The sequence below is a fragment of the Aspergillus oryzae genome, chromosome 4, assembly GCF_000184455.2.
Source record: "Aspergillus oryzae RIB40 DNA, chromosome 4".
Lineage (NCBI taxonomy): Eukaryota > Fungi > Ascomycota > Eurotiomycetes > Eurotiales > Aspergillaceae > Aspergillus > Aspergillus oryzae.
The window spans coordinates 1,351,413-1,367,797 of NC_036438.1; the positions used below are offsets into that span (position 1 = coordinate 1,351,413).

Below are 16,385 nucleotides of genomic sequence, written 5' to 3' on the forward strand. Positions count from 1 at the left end.
GGAGCACTCTCGAGCATCGAGTCCCTTGAAGGAGCGGTCTGCCAAGATACTTATCAATGTATCGACGTGTTCAGGCTCCTCATATCTGAGACGAATGAGCGCTACTGCCGCAGCCCATCGAACCAAGGGGCGCGTATCAGTCGAGTAGCTACGTAGACGAGAGACCAATCCATCTATCCCCTCCGGCCGAGCATCATCAAAGCGCCCATTTAGCAAGCCGAGTGAGATAATAGCACTCGCAAGAACAACAGTGTCTTCCTCCTTCTCAAGGAGCCCTTTCAAGACAGTAACACTATCACGATAGCCTTCACCAGAGGGTTCCCCAGGAAACCACGCAAGCGCATAGGCAGCCCAAGATCTTACTTAGACACTGTAATGATCGAGGCAAGTCTGGAAAACAGGGACCCCAGCCTTAACAGCTTTGTACGCTGCAAGCTCATCCTTAGCACGCCTACAGTGCTTTTCGAGCATCCTATTGCGGAACTCGTTGCATGAGGCTCTTTCCTCGTGATTTTTTGCCCGATTGACGAAACCTTCATGCGACTGGTGCATTTCCGCTTCAAACTCGGGACCCTGTTTCTTCTCTGCGAATTCCTGCCATTCAGGGAAATTGACGCCATTTGGTAGGAACGTATCCGCATAACCCAGGGCCAAGTGTACCAGAAGGCCAATCAGAAAGACCCGTGCAAAGGCGGACGAGGACGAGTCTTCAAGAACTTTCAATAAACAGGGGACTGCGTAGGCAGTGGCTTCATAGCGATCTCCTTGATGGAATATGTTGCTGCAGAGGGATCTTTGGGCGTTCTCTTTTATTTCCGCGTTTCCTGAACGGAGAGCTCGTAGCTGAGCGGGGACGTCCCACGCACTCCCGTAGGCATGACGGAGGGCACTCCAACTGATGGAATCAAGAAGGTCGAAGGTATTGATTTCTGTCATTCTGATGTATCTCTAAGGACCAGCAGAGCGTTGAAGATTCCAATTGCGAGAGTCATCGTCTGGGGACAAACATGTGTTTAAATACGAGGCTGAGGAAAGACAACAGGCAATGAATGTCTCAGTTCTGCCTAAAGGCCACATAGTGCCCAACAGCATGCTTGCTTTTCTTTACTTCCTCCGACCTATGGAGCTGCTCACATGGAGTGATCGAGAAACAAACATTCAGTGTAAAGGGCTGCTTGTCGGTATACTCCGGGACTCCCTAAACACCCAATCGAATAGGTGATTGTTTCCTGACAGAATAGTTGAACATATTGCATATTGAACCATTCACAGGACCAGAATCTCTAGCTCATCATATAGCCAGCAATGATATTTGGTGGTTAGAAATTTTGCTGAAAAAGCCTGTGTCTATCAAACGTGGAATTAGTACGGATTAGCGGTATACTACACAGTAGTATACAGGGCTATCCCGGAAGGTCGACCGCCTTCCTATATCGGCCTAAGCAAAGCAGCCCTGTTTGCAGTCTGGGTGAATTGGCCAATCATGACCAGTGGATCCTATGCCAAATTCAAGTCATTTGATTGGAGCTTCTCCCAAATCCAATGCCAACAACCTGCCCACATAGAAATATCTTATCTACCTACCAGACGGTAAATAACTCGTCTCTTGATTTCTCCTTACTAGTATGAGCATTAAATAGCATTCATTTCTGATCTGAGGCGCGAGGAACAGAGCCATGACACCGGATTACAGTCGCAGGAGTCATACGCGTCGTAGCATAGTAGAACCCAAGAAGCATAGGTCGGACAATGGAACACGCAGCGCATTCGATTGCTTCTAGTTACTGTACATTGCAATCCCACTCTTTAATCCTCCAGTTTGAAATCATAGCACCGATTTAAATAACCATTTACTCGTCACCACCCTCAGCAAGGCGACCAGGCTTGGAGTTGAGGTAGTGGTTCCTAAACGTTGTGAGTTAGTCACTAATTCACCCATAACCAACAGCCAACTGTGAATTGAATAAGGTATCAGCACGTACTTCTCAATAGCCCAGTTCATGGCGGCGTAGGCGATGATGAAAGGAGGAGCGACGTAGAGAACCTGGTGTCTGAATCTCCGGAAGGTGTTGAAGAAAGCAGCGTGGGTGGTACCAGCCAAGGGGCGCTGACGGTTGGGAGACAGAGAGTAGGAGGCGATGCGCTGGGGGGTAGGGCAACCTAAAAAAGGATATGGGTATCAGTATGGGCGTTGGATGGAAAATGACATCTCGCGACTCTCTGCTGGCAAGTCCGCAATCATTGGAATTCATATAGTATATTTTCTGGATTTGTGTCCTGAAAGCCGTCCAATTGATCGTGCTTGTGCTCTTCGAGATAGCGCGAAATTCTCACTGAATGCGAGGGTCGTGGGACATACCGAAATCACCCCAGGTACCGAGGAAACTGTTCAGGGCTTACTGTTAGCCACTTCGATCTTCCTTATACCCCACGGGACACCATATAAAGAGCAATACTGGAGTGAATTGCAAAGCATAGGGCTGCGTAGTTGAACCGCACCCGGCCGGAAGACCCTGGGAACGAAAGCCAACCACGGCCCCAAATGCAGGGACTACTTACACTCCGTTCTTAGGATCCAAGTGGCCACCCATTTTGAAGGAATGCGTCTGGATATTAAACGACTGGAAATGCGGAGAAGGTGGAACTGAAGAGACTAAGGGCAAAGAGAAAGACGAGGTTCGAGTTCGGGCCAAAACGGCGAAGTTGGGAAGATGAGGTTTCCGCCCGGCACTAGTCCGCATCGGGACAGCATGCGAAAAGCCCGACATCATCAAGTTGATCCAACCCTTTCAAGCTCCTCATCGACTAATCATTAGTGAACAATCCCCCTCTCAACCATGGCGGCAAACGGTCTCTACAACATCTACCGTCTGGCTCTCCCCGTCGCCACGGGCGCCCTGATCTTCAACAACTCTATTTACGACGTTCGTGGTGGTTCCCGCGCTGTCATCTTCGACCGGTTGTCTGGTGTGCAGGAGAAGGTCGTCAACGAAGGAACCCATTTCCTTATCCCCTGGTTGCAGAAGGCGATCGTCTACGATGTTCGAACTAAGCCCCGTAACATCTCCACTACCACCGGAAGTAAGGACTTGCAGATGGTCAGCTTGACACTGCGTGTTCTCCACCGTCCTGAGGTCCCGAAGCTGCCGGCCATCTACCAGGTAGGACACATACGCTCAAGAGATTAATATGATTATTGGCCGGTATTGATTGCTCTTTAGTCTTACGGTACCGACTACGATGAGCGTGTTCTCCCCTCCATCGGTAACGAGGTCCTCAAAGCCATCGTCGCCCAGTTCGACGCCGCCGAGCTCATCACCCAGCGTGAAGCTGTCTCGAACCGTATCCGCACAGACCTCATGAAGCGTGCAGCACAGTTCAACATCGCCCTGGAAGATGTCTCGATTACACACATGACCTTCGGAAAGGAATTCACCCGCGCCGTAGAGCAGAAGCAGATCGCCCAGCAGGACGCCGAACGGGCCCGTTTCATCGTCGAGAGAGCCGAGCAGGAACGTCAGGCCAACGTTATCCGTGCGGAGGGTGAAGCCGAGAGTGCCGATATCATCAGCAAAGCCGTCGCCAAGGCCGGTAGCGGTCTTATCGAGATCCGTCGTATTGACGCCAGCAAGGAAATTGCGCATACACTATCGACCAACCCGAATGTCACGTATCTCCCTGGTAATGATGGCAAGGAAGGTGGTAAGAACACCAGCCTTCTTCTGGGCCTGAGGAGCTAGATGCGGTGTCCGAGTGTCCTTAATTTTCCGATATATCTTTCCTTCCACACTCGCCTGAACTGATGTTGTATTTTCTGAACCTTTTCAACTGGACGGATCTATCTGGGCGTGCATGATCTCCCCTGGCGAATGATGTTGTATGGCTGGCTTCACTTTTCCTTTTACTCTTTACCCACTTCGACCAACTTGTAGCAATAGCATATCCATTCCTCTCTACATATATTCCAGGTTACTTGGACGGGGCAGCTTGCATTAGATGACGGCAATGGTATCATTCTGTGAATCAAGCAATCCTAATCTCACAATAGCATATCCTTTATCGCGATTCCCATAAAACTCCATACAACCCCTCCCCTAATTAGCCAACCTTCGGTAAATATGAACTTGATACCGCATATCCTCCAACCCAGCCCCTTCACCAACATCATACCCCAGCCTAGCCGCATCTCTCCTCCACCACCGCGAATCCTGCGAATAGACCCGTTCCCACTTCCCCTCCGCAACAGAAAGAAGCGTATGGTCCAAGAGGAACTTCATAGGATACTGGCGTTCCTGTACAGCAGCAGCAGACGCAGCACCTTCCTGCGCTTTACCCTTGCCGAGTTTCAGCGTAGAATAGCTCCCCGGACTATCCACCACAAGAAGCAACGTCCCCGGTCGTACGAGGTCCGTCGTGCGGAGCAAGAAAGCAGTTGCTTTCGCCATAGAAGTCGAGAATAGTTCATTCAACGTGAACATGAGCGTCACCATGACGGTAGTATTTCCCTTATCCGACGTCTCAAGATGGAGAAGATCCTTAAGCTCATCTTCCGAGATAGAAAGAACATCGGAGCGTCTGAACCTAACCGCGAAGCCAGCGGCATCCTCACCTTCGTCCTCACCATCACCACGTTTTCCAAGATTCAACAAAGGCGCCGGATGGGACTTCGACCCCATCACAGCCGGGGACCGGATAGTATAAGACAAACGATCAACAACGCTGGACCAGTCCGCGATATCAACAGCCGTCACCGAGAGAGCAGGATGACTTATCGATTTTCCTTGGTCATCAGCAGCACAGTCACCCCCATCCAAAGAAACACCAGCAACACCAGCAGAAAGAGCCTCCCGCCTCTCAACCTCATCCACCAAATCCCTCCAAGCAGCCGCCAGAGCAACGATCTCAGCACCCGCGCCACCCCCAATACAAACAACATGATTCGACCCAGTAGAAGACACCAACCTACCATCCTGCTCCACCAGAACCTTCAACAAAGACCTAAAAACTCCGGCATACCCCAACGCCCTAGACGCGCTCCACCGCAACGCATAAGCCCTCAGCAGATCCTCTTTTGCATCGGTAAACGCAGAGTCAAAGTCCCGATTGTAGAGATGGGACTTGATAGTCTGGATCAGCGTCTTGATATCCAGCTGACGAGACTCTGTACTGGTAGCATCTGTAGCATCGCCTTTCCCGGCATTTGCATCCCACCCATACACATCGTTCAGCAAAGCCGATCTGAACACATTCAAGAGTAACTGCTGCAGCGTCACCGGAATGGTAGCCGAGAGATCGATCTGGTTGGTCTCCTCGGAGTCTGTCTGTGGGTTAGTCTGTCGTCGAGGGGCTTGCGCGGGCTTCTTTTTCTCCTTCTTGTTGTCGCGGGTGTGTTGCCCTGGAGAGGACTTTTTGGGCATAGTTGAGCGTGGCGGTCCCATTGTTTCCTTTTATTATTCTCCTTTTTAATTGAATGTCTTGATATAGGGATTGTTGATGGCGTTGTTGAAGAATTATATTTTATTTTTTTGGGTTCGAGTGTGGGGCACCGATAAGGATTTATATAAATGGAGAGAGGAGAGTTGCGACAGACTCTTTGGGACAATGGAAGAGATTTTGAAATATTTTATTTTCATTTCTGAAAATAGAGAGATACGGTTTAGATGGATCGTTTGACTCGTTGACTGTACTTTGGTCCAGCGGTGCAGTTCGGTCACTTTTTTATTACGTGTGCCTGAGGTGTAAGGCAACAATCAATTCGAGCTATAACTTTGAGCTCCCATTCTAGTTCTCACAAGTGCTCAAATTGTGTTGTTTCGCTTCAATAACTCCAATAACTCAATGCCAGTATATCCACTAGAATGACGATCCGACTAGCAATGTTTTGCATTTGAGACCAATTCCTAGGACCCCTACAACGAACAATAACTTCATACCATGCAGTCAAATGCTGGACATAGCACATAGTAGTATTGACAGAGAGTGTAGATTGATACTCTATTCATAGCTTCCAGCTCGTAGACTCGGATGCTGATAATCAGAAAGTCTCACAGTGTATTGACCGGCGCCTCCAACGGTTAGCCGTTCAAATAAGAAAGATGGAAAGAAAGATCCCATATTAACATGGCCAAGGGCATGAATACCACATGGGTCAAACAAAAGACTAAAAGGCAAAGTGCACATCAAATGACCGCCAAGATGATTCAGAAGAAAAAAGAAGAAAAAAGGCTTTGAACGATGAACGAAAGACAATCAGAGAATGATATGTCCATAAATTGTAACCGGACATTAATGAAAGACGAGAAATGATGTAAAGAGAGCATTGAACTCTTACGCTTGTAAACACATATCAAAAGAGATTCGTCAGTCAGCCCGACGGGACAGGTGGGCAGACTGGAGAAAATAGAAAAAAATAAAAAGGCGAGGCCAATAGAAACAATAAACGATCTTCCAAAGACCACGTCGAGGGAATCATATCAGGATAACTATGTACAAGAAGCGGATTCCTTTGTAGGATCGAGGTTTTGGTCATGACAGCCGTTCTTCCGGGACTGCACTCTCGCTCAATTTGTCCTTGTCCTTTGTCTTCCAAAAGTGCATCAAGCGGCTGATCCGGTGGCTCTTCCTTTTCGCTTTCTCCGGTTCATCGCTCGGCGGCTTTTCCTCATAACTTAGCTTACTCCTTTCCGCGTGAGACCCCACAACCAACTTGGAAAGGCTGGCCAGGCTTGATCGCTTCGAACTATTGGCCTGACTACTGCGCCTGTGAACGGCCGCAGAAAACGACGCAGAGCGATCTGTAGACAGCCGGGGCCGCGGAAAGAAAGTAGCCGAGAATCGATTCAGAGGGTTCGTCGTTGTTGATGCACTGCTAGTCAACGAAGGCACATCTTCAACCGATGCATGGGGAAAGTCCATAGAAGGGTTGTAAGAAGGACTCGAGAAATTACGGTCGGTGGTGGAGGACGTCGTGATCGAGCGAGGGGCATCAGATGAAGAGCCAGTGAAGTCGGGAGATGGAAAGGAGGAGTTAGACAAAGAACTACCACCCTGAAGAGAGAAAGGAGGAATATTCGGGGTGAGTTCAATAGGTGAAGTGGAAGGCCTATTGTCAGCAGGTAGAAATCGTGGAGAAACATCGGGACTAGGAGGGACTCCCAGTCTACGTTGCCAAATCTCCTGTTTGATAATCTCCGCTGGTCCTGGGCTTTTTGGTCGACTGCTGAAAGGGTTCTTTGCATTGTGAAGCTGGCCAATGGCATACTGTTGCCCTACGAGACTGCTATTATCCTGGTACGCAGAAATAGCGTTAGGCTCTGACGGCTCAGGCAGCCCGTCTTTCTGAATACCGAGACCCGACTGCTGTGTATTGACTTCGCTCGTGTGTTCCCGAGTGAGGGTGTCTGAGCTAACTTTGCTGCCCTCTGATTGGAGGTCGACACTTTCAGCACCGGAGGAAACAGCCTGTGCCGCAATAATTTCATCGCTGTGCTTGGGTGAATCACTTGTGGCCGCCAGAAAAGCGTCTTCCTCTTCTTCGTAGAACACATCCGGATTTTCCAAGGACGCATTATTCGCGAGACGCGCTTGGTTGAGGAAGCTACGGTCAAAAGGAGGCATTTCCGGGGCACTTTCTGCGCGTCGGTGATAGCGCATTTCTGGCCCGACAAATTCGCCCCGTCGTCCACCACTATACATCCGTTTTGTCGCTGCTGAGAACCCGCTCTCAGGGGTACAGCGGGATCGCCCATCAGGGGTATTAAAAGGTCCCAGAGCCGCATCCAAGTCGATGATAGGGCTCAGAGCATCATTTTGTGTAGTTTGCTCATAGAAACTCCGTGGCTTCCACGAATTTTCCAGGGAGATGTGAGGTTCAACTTCAGATGTTGGTTCATGCGATCTTGGAGCAGCGGGATTGGTAGGGGTCCGAATGATGACGATATCCTCATCATCGTCGAAATTCACGTCCACTGCTGACCCGAGATCTGAATTGGTCCTCTTAATCGCTGGAGGGGGAACTTCGGACTGATTCGTTTCGTCCTTCGTCTCTTCCTTTGACGAATGGCGCTTCCCCTTTCCTCGGGTAAGAATGGCTCCGGCCCAAGAACGTACTTTCTTCTGTCTTTTCTTAGTCTTTGACTTTTTCTTTGAGGCAGACGTAGACTCAAACGACCCACGGGCATCCTCGGTGGATGCATATGAATCACCATCGTCGGAAGAAGAGTGTCTTGAGGATTCTGTCCAGCGACTGTCACCGCCATGATGTCTCCTCAATGCGGCGTCAATAATTCCAGAAGATATACTTTTGCGAAAACGAGAGTGTCCTGTGGCAGAAAGAGGCCGCTTCATCCGAGATGCATCATCGGTTCCACTGATCGTGTTGGGATCGAGCATCAGAGATGCATCCGCAGTTCTCGGTCTCGGCTTCTGAGCTCGATCCACAGATGACGGCAGCTCGCTTGTAGGTGGACCAGGCTTTTCGCTATTTCTAGCTTTATCCTCCGGTCGTACAGTGCTTCCAGAATCCTTCGAAATTTCGGAAATGGGCCGCTCATCGGTGAGACGATCGCTTGCTGTTTCAAGCTGGACAGCGGGCAAGGATTCATCATTAATCATAATCTGGGGAGATGCGGGCGGAGTAAATCGACCTAAGGTGGTTGCTGAATAGCATGTGGGTCTAAGAGCCTCGTCAGATGCAGCAAGATCACGCTTTGCGCCCGTCGAGAACAGTGGCGCACTTCCGACAGCGGGCTTTAAATCGAGCGTATTCGATATAGCGGTTAGATCAACACTGGAGATCGCCGCCGAGCGCCGATGGGCATGGCGACGCTTTCCAGGACCACCTGCACTGAAACCAGGCCCAGGAACAGGGAGCTTAGTCGGTGTTGTGTTGAAGTTTACCTCATCGCCCCGACTCGCCTCTACTGTCCCGGAGCTTACAATTTGCTCCGCGCCGACAAACTCGCTACATCGGCGACGATGTCCGCCTGCTCGATTCACAGGGAGGTTCGGCATCGAGGGTTGTGATGAATGTGCGGATCCCGGGTTAAAAGAAAAGGCGGGAAGGGGTGGAGGCCCACCAGGTTGGGCTGTCGGAGTCTGAGTTGTTGCATCTGGATCCCGCGCTGGAAAGATAAACGGTGGGTTTGGAAGTGGTGTGGACATTGTCAGATTGCGGCGGCTGTGTCTGCCGGGAAACTGATCCGCAGAGTCGAGATACTGGGAAAATGCTGACGTAGTCTGCGGCTGCAGAGGCAGAGAGATCGAAGCCATTGCCCTGATAACGTCGAAAACCCAATTGTGAAATTACAACGAGCCAACAACTGTCCGGTTAACCCCGTAGTAAGTGATCCAGACGCACAGATACCTCCAGACCAATATGACTTCCCTATGACCAATGGAAAGCCCGATGCTGTCTGGAGGCCTTCAATTTCCCATTGATACCATTGATTATGCTGCACCCAAGCCACACAGCCTTGTATAACCAAGTATCGAAACTTTATAACGTCGAACGGAGGAGGGCCGGAAAAACGACGCTGTGTGAATCGACTACACCGAGGACGTTTAACAATCGAGCGATTCCGAAATAAACCGATGCGAAGGAGATATGCTAAAACCGAGAATCAAGGTCTGCTTGTTGCGCCGGCTACGAGGGATAATACTGTAAGGAGCGGACGGCCCCGGAAAGGCCACGGAAATTGGGACGGAGCGTCGGAAGCAGAGGGAAACGAGTGAAAGAGTGTGAAAGAAGTAAAATAATGAAGATGAACAAAACAGTCAAGTGATAGCGAGAGAAAGAATGGTAGAGAAGGGGGAAGAGGAGGAAAGAGGAGAAGGGGGGGGAACGAGGAGAAAGAGGATCAACCTGGAAAAAGGAAAATGAAGTTGAAGGAAGGAGAAAGAGGAGTGAATGGGATGCTGAGATTAGTACCTAGTGTTAAAGGTGGAAAAGGCGCTGGCGTGCAGTGGAGAGGAGGAGAGACGGATGGCCGCAGGGGATGATTGGTTGGGAGCGCGGAGGGGCCGAGTCCGTACCTTTCAATTACGGGTTAAATTACGGGCGATAATTCTACTATTGGTGGTGCCCTCCCTTTAGCCGCTCCATCCGATCGCCAGTCTGTCGTGTGGAGGGACGGGTGAACGAACCATCCAACTCTCTTAACCCGAATATTATCGGTGCTCGTACCTGAATATGCACCGTAATCTAGGTACTGTGTAGAATGATGGAAAAGCGAGAAGTATAGATGTCTATCATCAGATTGTCCCTGGCCTGAGGTACAGGTCCTTACTAACTAGGTAGATTACAATTACCAGGTTCTATGCCTGATTGGGGTCTCTCGGATGGATGCAGCCTTTGTTTTATTTGTTGTCATTGTTCCTGGACAAGAAAATAGTCTCGGACAGCTGGCAAAACAGTCTTGCAGAAAAGAAAAAAGAATGACTAACAAGAGTACCTTCTGAACCTCATTGTTGCTTGACACATTACGGAAACCATCTTAGGTGAACTTAGTGAAAGACGTCATAAACCATTGTATTGCCACTGATACGAGCTCAATCCCTGGTTAGGGGGAAAAAGCAAAGCCCGGTTGAGATCTCATCGCATCTCTGATATCATCTGGTATTATGGAGGAAGAAAAAAGAAAGAAAAAAATAACTCCAGTACTAATCAAATTAACCATGGATCGAGATGATACCTTTTTTTCCTCTTTCCCAAGCCCGTTTTCATCGACATCAATAATAATAATAAATGAAATAAAAATGGCGGTGCTATTATTGAACTGTTGAAACCCACACCCTCCAGGCATCAATACGCTAAAGTGCCCGTACCTGAGTCGCCGACCAATGGAAAATCTCCGACCAGGCAGCAAAATCTCGCTTGTCTCAATGGAGTTGAACAGCCGCCACCACTACACGCTTGGGACTAACTACTTTGGGCCGTAGTTTCATTAGGCCCCTAATAATGAGCGTAATGAAACTTTCCATCTTTGGCTGATGGTGCAGCCAGCAAGTGATCCTTGCTAAGGTTGACACGTCTTGCCTTATCCGACAGGAGAAAAAGGATTCAAGAAGTAAAAATAACAATAAAACTATAAAAAAAGGAAGACAAAAAGAGAGCGATGGAAGGATATTGAAACCGTAATCCGACAATCGTTCTTCGACGAGGTAGCGAAGACGGACTCTAGAAAGAAGACACTCTGATGACTTACTCCGTATACCGAAACTAATAATAGGTGTCTGCTAGATTACTTGGAATTTGTCATAGGTACCGAGAATCGTCCTCTCATCGTACCTTTTCCTTATCAATCCTTGGTCTTGCAATTGCTATTGTTTTGTGAATATTCATTGAGAACTAGTACTTAGTACTGGCTTTCGCAATGCTCATTGCTAAGGTTCCAGGTAGTGCCACATGGATTGGTGTTTCCTACCTGCATGTGGTCGCAGATGGCCGCCGAAGGATTCAGCCCCCTGGCCATCGTCCAAGCAAGTCTTGAACTTACTACATGACTTAACTCCATGGGGACTGGTCCGTAACTAAGTCCCCAGACCGACAGCATCGTCCATGTCAGAATCCTTGTAACAGAAAGCACCGGCCATGCCTATTGGCCATGGCCCTCCACTAACGGCTATTCTTCCTTTCCCTAAAGCTACAAAACAAGGCGGGTGGAGAGGGAGATGTCGTCCATGTGTTTCACTCGTACGCTCTAACGCTGGTGTGGGGACTTGCAACCAGTCGATCTAAGTTGAATTGTGGGCTATTTTCAGGAACGGTTCGTCTTTGGGCCATTGGGGAAGTGGTTGAAGGAATACGAGTATGTATTAAGTTAGACTCGTACTCCGTACTCCATAATCCTTAAATTATGAACAACATGGAGGGAAATTCGGGGGAGTGTGATAGGACTGAATATACTCATCTAAGAGGGTCACGAATGGAGAAAAGTATGTACTTAGTAATAGATAAGCCAGCCGTCTCATGTAAATATCTCAGAGAGTTAATTAGTTGAACCACGACTTATCTGCTAGTAATACTTCAAACAAATCTCTCACTTTGGGTGTGCCCCTCGTGATCATCTCTGTAGAGACCATGATTGGACTGTCTTGATAAATTAGACTTTCGGCTTGAAGCCACTTTACGTCTGCAGCAATTCAGCCGAGTGGTTTGCTTAACCGTAGTCTCCCTGGATACCTCTGCCGATCCACCGCCGTTCAGGGGGAATTGATTGGATGCGTTCCTGACAGCTACTTAATTTTTAATGAATTTAACTTCCCTAGGGACACACAATGTAGCTTTTATTGGAGGTGTCTCCTACTAATCTATCTACGACTCTTCATTGAGTCGATCTCGGTGTGTCTCCGCATTCTCATAGCCTTCTTCTAAGTTAACGAAAGTAATCGAATTGCTGTCCAAAAGACTGGGACCTGATAACATGTGCAGAAAGCGTGGATGCCTTAAGATGTGACATCCAACGAATCAACAGTTAACAAGGGGCCATGGGGTTCCAAACTGGAGGTGGAACCGATAAAGGCACCTCTCCATCCTCTCCGGAATACCTACAGGCTCCTGATGCCACCCTGTACCTGTTTCGGTTAACCCTCGTTGGGTACTAGGTAGCAACAGAACACCTTGCATGAAGTCAAATGGAGACACCCCCCCATACATGACCATACAATAATAATTGGAAGTAACCCTAATTACCGCGGTAATACATCCATACAATAGCCCATGCCTATGCAAGGGGCCGCGGTCCCTGTCCAACCCGCCATCGCCACAATGCCAGATCTATCCCACTCGTGAAGCCTATCTCGACCACGGAAATATTCTCCTGAGGGAAATTGACTTGGTTATTGCGTTATGGTTGAATCCTATGTGCTCCGGATTCGGGATTTTGTGATATGTTCACAGCAAACTTCGACGGAGTACAGATCATTGAGAATTGATCCACGGTTCAACACGGGAATCATTCTATTTTCCCTTCCAGAAGGATTGTTCGAACCATGGAACCGGCCGAGTTGGAAATCGATCGATCCACTCCGCAATCATGAAAGGGAAAATTTTTGCTCTCACGCAACGGTCATGTCCGATCGTCATGATGTCAGTTTAGACGTTTCGGCGATTTCACTGCCTTGTGTCATGGGGGATCCACGGCGCGGAAGGTTGAAATCCAACTTTTGGTGCCTACAGCGTACAAATACCCAAAGTATCCTTCTGTCTTGCTCTTTTCTTGCCTATTCTGAACACACACACTCATTTTTCTCTCTATGTGGGGCCCAAGTTATGCTGGTGAGACATTTCAATCACCTCTCAAAGAAAAGAGGAAAGAAAAAGAAAGAAAAAAAAAGAAAAAAAGAAAAAACCAGGGCGTCCAGATTGCAAGGTTGTATTCTGAACGCCCAAAGCCTGCAACATGCTGCGTTTCCGGCGTGACTTGTGTTACCCTGCATCGACACACTAATATCCCCCTGCAGATAGATCGGCACCTCCAATAGCCGGTTGCGCTAGAGGAAGACACTGGTTTCAAGGTTACAGTCAATCCCTCCGTCGGCATGACGGGCCAATTCTCCACGCGGGGTTTATGTGTCATTCCGATAGTGTGTCACTTGGCAAGATCTCCATTGCGCTCGGTGAGTGGTGAGCGGAGGCCGCGATCAATTTCATGAGACCGACTCTGGGGCCCTAGAAACTGTACTGAGCGGTCACCGACTGCGTTGATTGTAGCAGTTATGCTTATTACAGAGGGCCCTCATCTGATACGGTAATAGGGTGGATGCGCCAGGAGCGTTGCCGAGTAACACCGTATAGATTTATACCCCGGAGTCTATCAGACCTGAGCTTCTCTCAACAAGGTGTACTTGCTAACTAGAAAAGTCACAAGCGATTGTGCATATAGATGTAGACCGAGGGATTCATCTCTCCTGAGGGCTTGACATACCACATAGTACTGGTGTGCTCCATCTACCGGTTGCCTTATCCTATATGCCCCGTGTCGACCGATAACAGTCGGAGAATCCCTTTCGGTTCGGGTTGCCTAACAGACTCGTGAGGTTACAGACTCTTTTTTCGGGAACGTTAAGGCAACCTATATGCTTGGCATGCACCATCAGCTGCACCATCAGCTGACATTGTCTTCCACCACCATAGGATTTTCGTGTCATTGATAGCCGGACACATGAAAGACTAAACCAAATGCTAGGCACAAGGCTTCACACCTCCTTCGGGAGCAGTCATTGTCAGTCGACCACATTCGCCAACTCCATATGCTTGCCGGTTGGATGTGGCATAATGTCTTACCCTAGCCAGTCACACGCGAATACCGAATCCTTTGGTTAATGAATCCTTTATGCTTTACTGAACGACATGGAAAGGGGATCGACTAACTGCCCTGCCACGAGATATACGTCTCAAGGTTGTATATCGAAGTCGGATCGGCCTGTGCGACATTATATCTTATGTTTTATTAGTGAAAACCAATCAGCCAGTGATTGAAAGACAAATAGCGCCATGCGATGTAGCTGGGGCTGGATTCAATCTGTTCATGCCATATGTCTACAGTGTTACTTTTTATGAAATTCTAGGATATGGATAGTATTTCGTACCTCTGGTCGAAGTAACATAACCTCGTCAGTGCAATGGATTCCATGTTCATTGTCTCCACGTAAGGATGTCTCTTGGTGAGTTGAAGCCCCGGTGTAAGATACACATAAATACAGTGTCGATACTCATTCATCGGGAGAAGATGGGTGAAAGACGTGTAGAAGGTTTGAAATCTCGTTGCGAGACGGAGGAACGCGTGGATCAGATCCATGAGAGGTATGCCGGTAGGATTTTAGCTAACGTCAAACACTATATGATTTACTACTCAAGTATAACACTTCTTATATGACACCAGTAAGGGGCTAGGGGACATATTAGTCAAAATTTAATTTAGACTACTTACCAGGACAATGCGACTCCGTGGTAAAGAAACGTTGAACTTAGACTGGCAAGTCAACGTGGACAGATACTGAGAATTCATGACATGGGCGAAACAGAAACCGTATCTGCTTTTTCACACTTGAACTGAACAATGCGCTGGTGAACGAGTTAACACAACCATCATACATGGCATGTATTTCATTCGATCTGCTATGTATGGCCTCTATTGTTTGGACTCCTATCCTGATACTTAGAACGACCATACAACATTTGACTAAGTTGTTCACACGCACTGAAACGCTTTACATTATATATATTCACTAATACACGTATCTACATGAGCCTGCCTTAATGGGTTACAAACTTCGATCACAGTAGTGCTCCGAAGATCCTCCATTTACACCAGAATAAGAGCCGAGATAGTGAGAAGTCATGGATCGCGGGCCAACAGATAATAAGGGGAGTAATGAGTAGCAGCGCCTGCTTCGCTAAACTAAGCTTCAACAGAGCCCGGTGAGATGGCCAATATGACGACTAAAGCGGCTATGATCAAAGCAGCGGCTACAAACGCGATTATCGCTATACTGCCGCGACTAGCGGGAAATTTCCCTCTAATGATCCAGTACTGGCTTTCAAAGTAGCGATGGAATCCAATCAGCAAGATTAAAATAGCAACACCAATGAAAGTTGTTCCGAGAGGTTTACCGATACTCCGAAGACGCTCGGAAGTGGCAGTCACCTTAATGGTTGTGGGATCATAGAATGGTGGTGATAACAATGGGGGAAGGGCTTGCGACGAGTAGTCGGCACCCGCGGTGCTTGAACTTGAACTGTTCAAGCGGAAGAGTTGTGTTATGGCGATTCCGATGGACGCAAAAGCTAAAGATGTCCTTAACCATGCGAGAAATGTTCGTTCTACAATCCATCATAAAATCGTCAATACCCAGCGGAAGGGAAAGGGGGGAAATGACGCACCTAAAGCCAAATGATCGCGAGCCACACTCCCCTTGTTCTCTAACTCCAGACTGCCGTATCTATCGGCGACTCGACTGAACCACGATACATGGGGTTCTGCCGAATCGGACTGCAAGTTTTGCTGGGCGGCTTCCCTTGTGTCCCGTTGGCCAGAGCTTTTCGGCTGGCTATCTCCGAACCCAGCGTCTCGATTCCTCAGACCCTCTGTGGATTGATAGTTTCGTCCATCAGAGCCGTTGCTCACGACCGGAGTGATTTCATTGAATGGCGGTGGCTGGCCCTGGTCAGGCGCCACATTGGGTTGATCCCGCGCATTTGAGGGAGACATGCGTCTCGGTTGACTATTAGAAGAACGGGGGGATGAAGATCGATGTGTGGGAGAGGAGGAGCTGACGCTTTTGGTGGTGGGTTGGATCAAATCAGAGGAGTCCATGATGGCGTGCTCGCATCGGCAGGGGTAGGCAGTGGGCACGCTACGAGAGGTGCCGTGTAATCTATAGAT

At 48.6% G+C, this 16,385-nt stretch overlaps 5 protein-coding genes across 5 annotated transcripts; 1 reads left to right on the forward strand and 4 right to left on the reverse strand.

Annotated features, from left to right (window-relative positions):
- Positions 1-359: 359 nt before the first annotated feature.
- Positions 360-936, reverse strand: AO090012000532 (uncharacterized protein; the record flags this gene model as incomplete). Its single annotated transcript, XM_023236528.1, has 2 exons — positions 360-370; positions 456-936. The coding sequence occupies 2 exons, from the start codon at positions 934-936 to the stop codon at positions 360-362; spliced, it is 492 nt and encodes a 163-aa protein (XP_023091447.1).
- A 1,901-nt stretch (positions 937-2,837) lies between these two features.
- Positions 2,838-3,740, forward strand: phb1 (prohibitin subunit PHB1; the record flags this gene model as incomplete). Its single annotated transcript, XM_001727482.3, has 2 exons — positions 2,838-3,161; positions 3,222-3,740. The coding sequence occupies 2 exons, from the start codon at positions 2,838-2,840 to the stop codon at positions 3,738-3,740; spliced, it is 843 nt and encodes a 280-aa protein (XP_001727534.1).
- A 354-nt stretch (positions 3,741-4,094) lies between these two features.
- Positions 4,095-5,438, reverse strand: AO090012000534 (25S rRNA (uracil2843-N3)-methyltransferase; the record flags this gene model as incomplete). The annotated part of the gene is made up of 1 exon (XM_001727483.1): positions 4,095-5,438. One exon carries the CDS (start codon positions 5,436-5,438, stop codon positions 4,095-4,097), a length of 1,344 nt encoding a protein of 447 aa, XP_001727535.1.
- Positions 5,439-6,364: 926 nt separating this feature from the next.
- On the reverse strand, positions 6,365-9,012 carry AO090012000535 (putative cell wall proline rich protein; the record flags this gene model as incomplete). The annotated part of the gene is made up of 2 exons (XM_023236529.1): positions 6,365-6,390; positions 6,678-9,012. 2 exons carry the CDS (start codon positions 9,010-9,012, stop codon positions 6,365-6,367), a joined length of 2,361 nt encoding a protein of 786 aa, XP_023091448.1.
- Positions 9,013-15,401: 6,389 nt separating this feature from the next.
- AO090012000536 (uncharacterized protein) lies at positions 15,402-16,211 on the reverse strand (the record flags this gene model as incomplete). The annotated part of the gene is made up of 2 exons (XM_001727485.3): positions 15,402-15,823; positions 15,884-16,211. 2 exons carry the CDS (start codon positions 16,209-16,211, stop codon positions 15,402-15,404), a joined length of 750 nt encoding a protein of 249 aa, XP_001727537.3.
- Between the last annotated feature and the right edge of the window lie 174 nt (positions 16,212-16,385).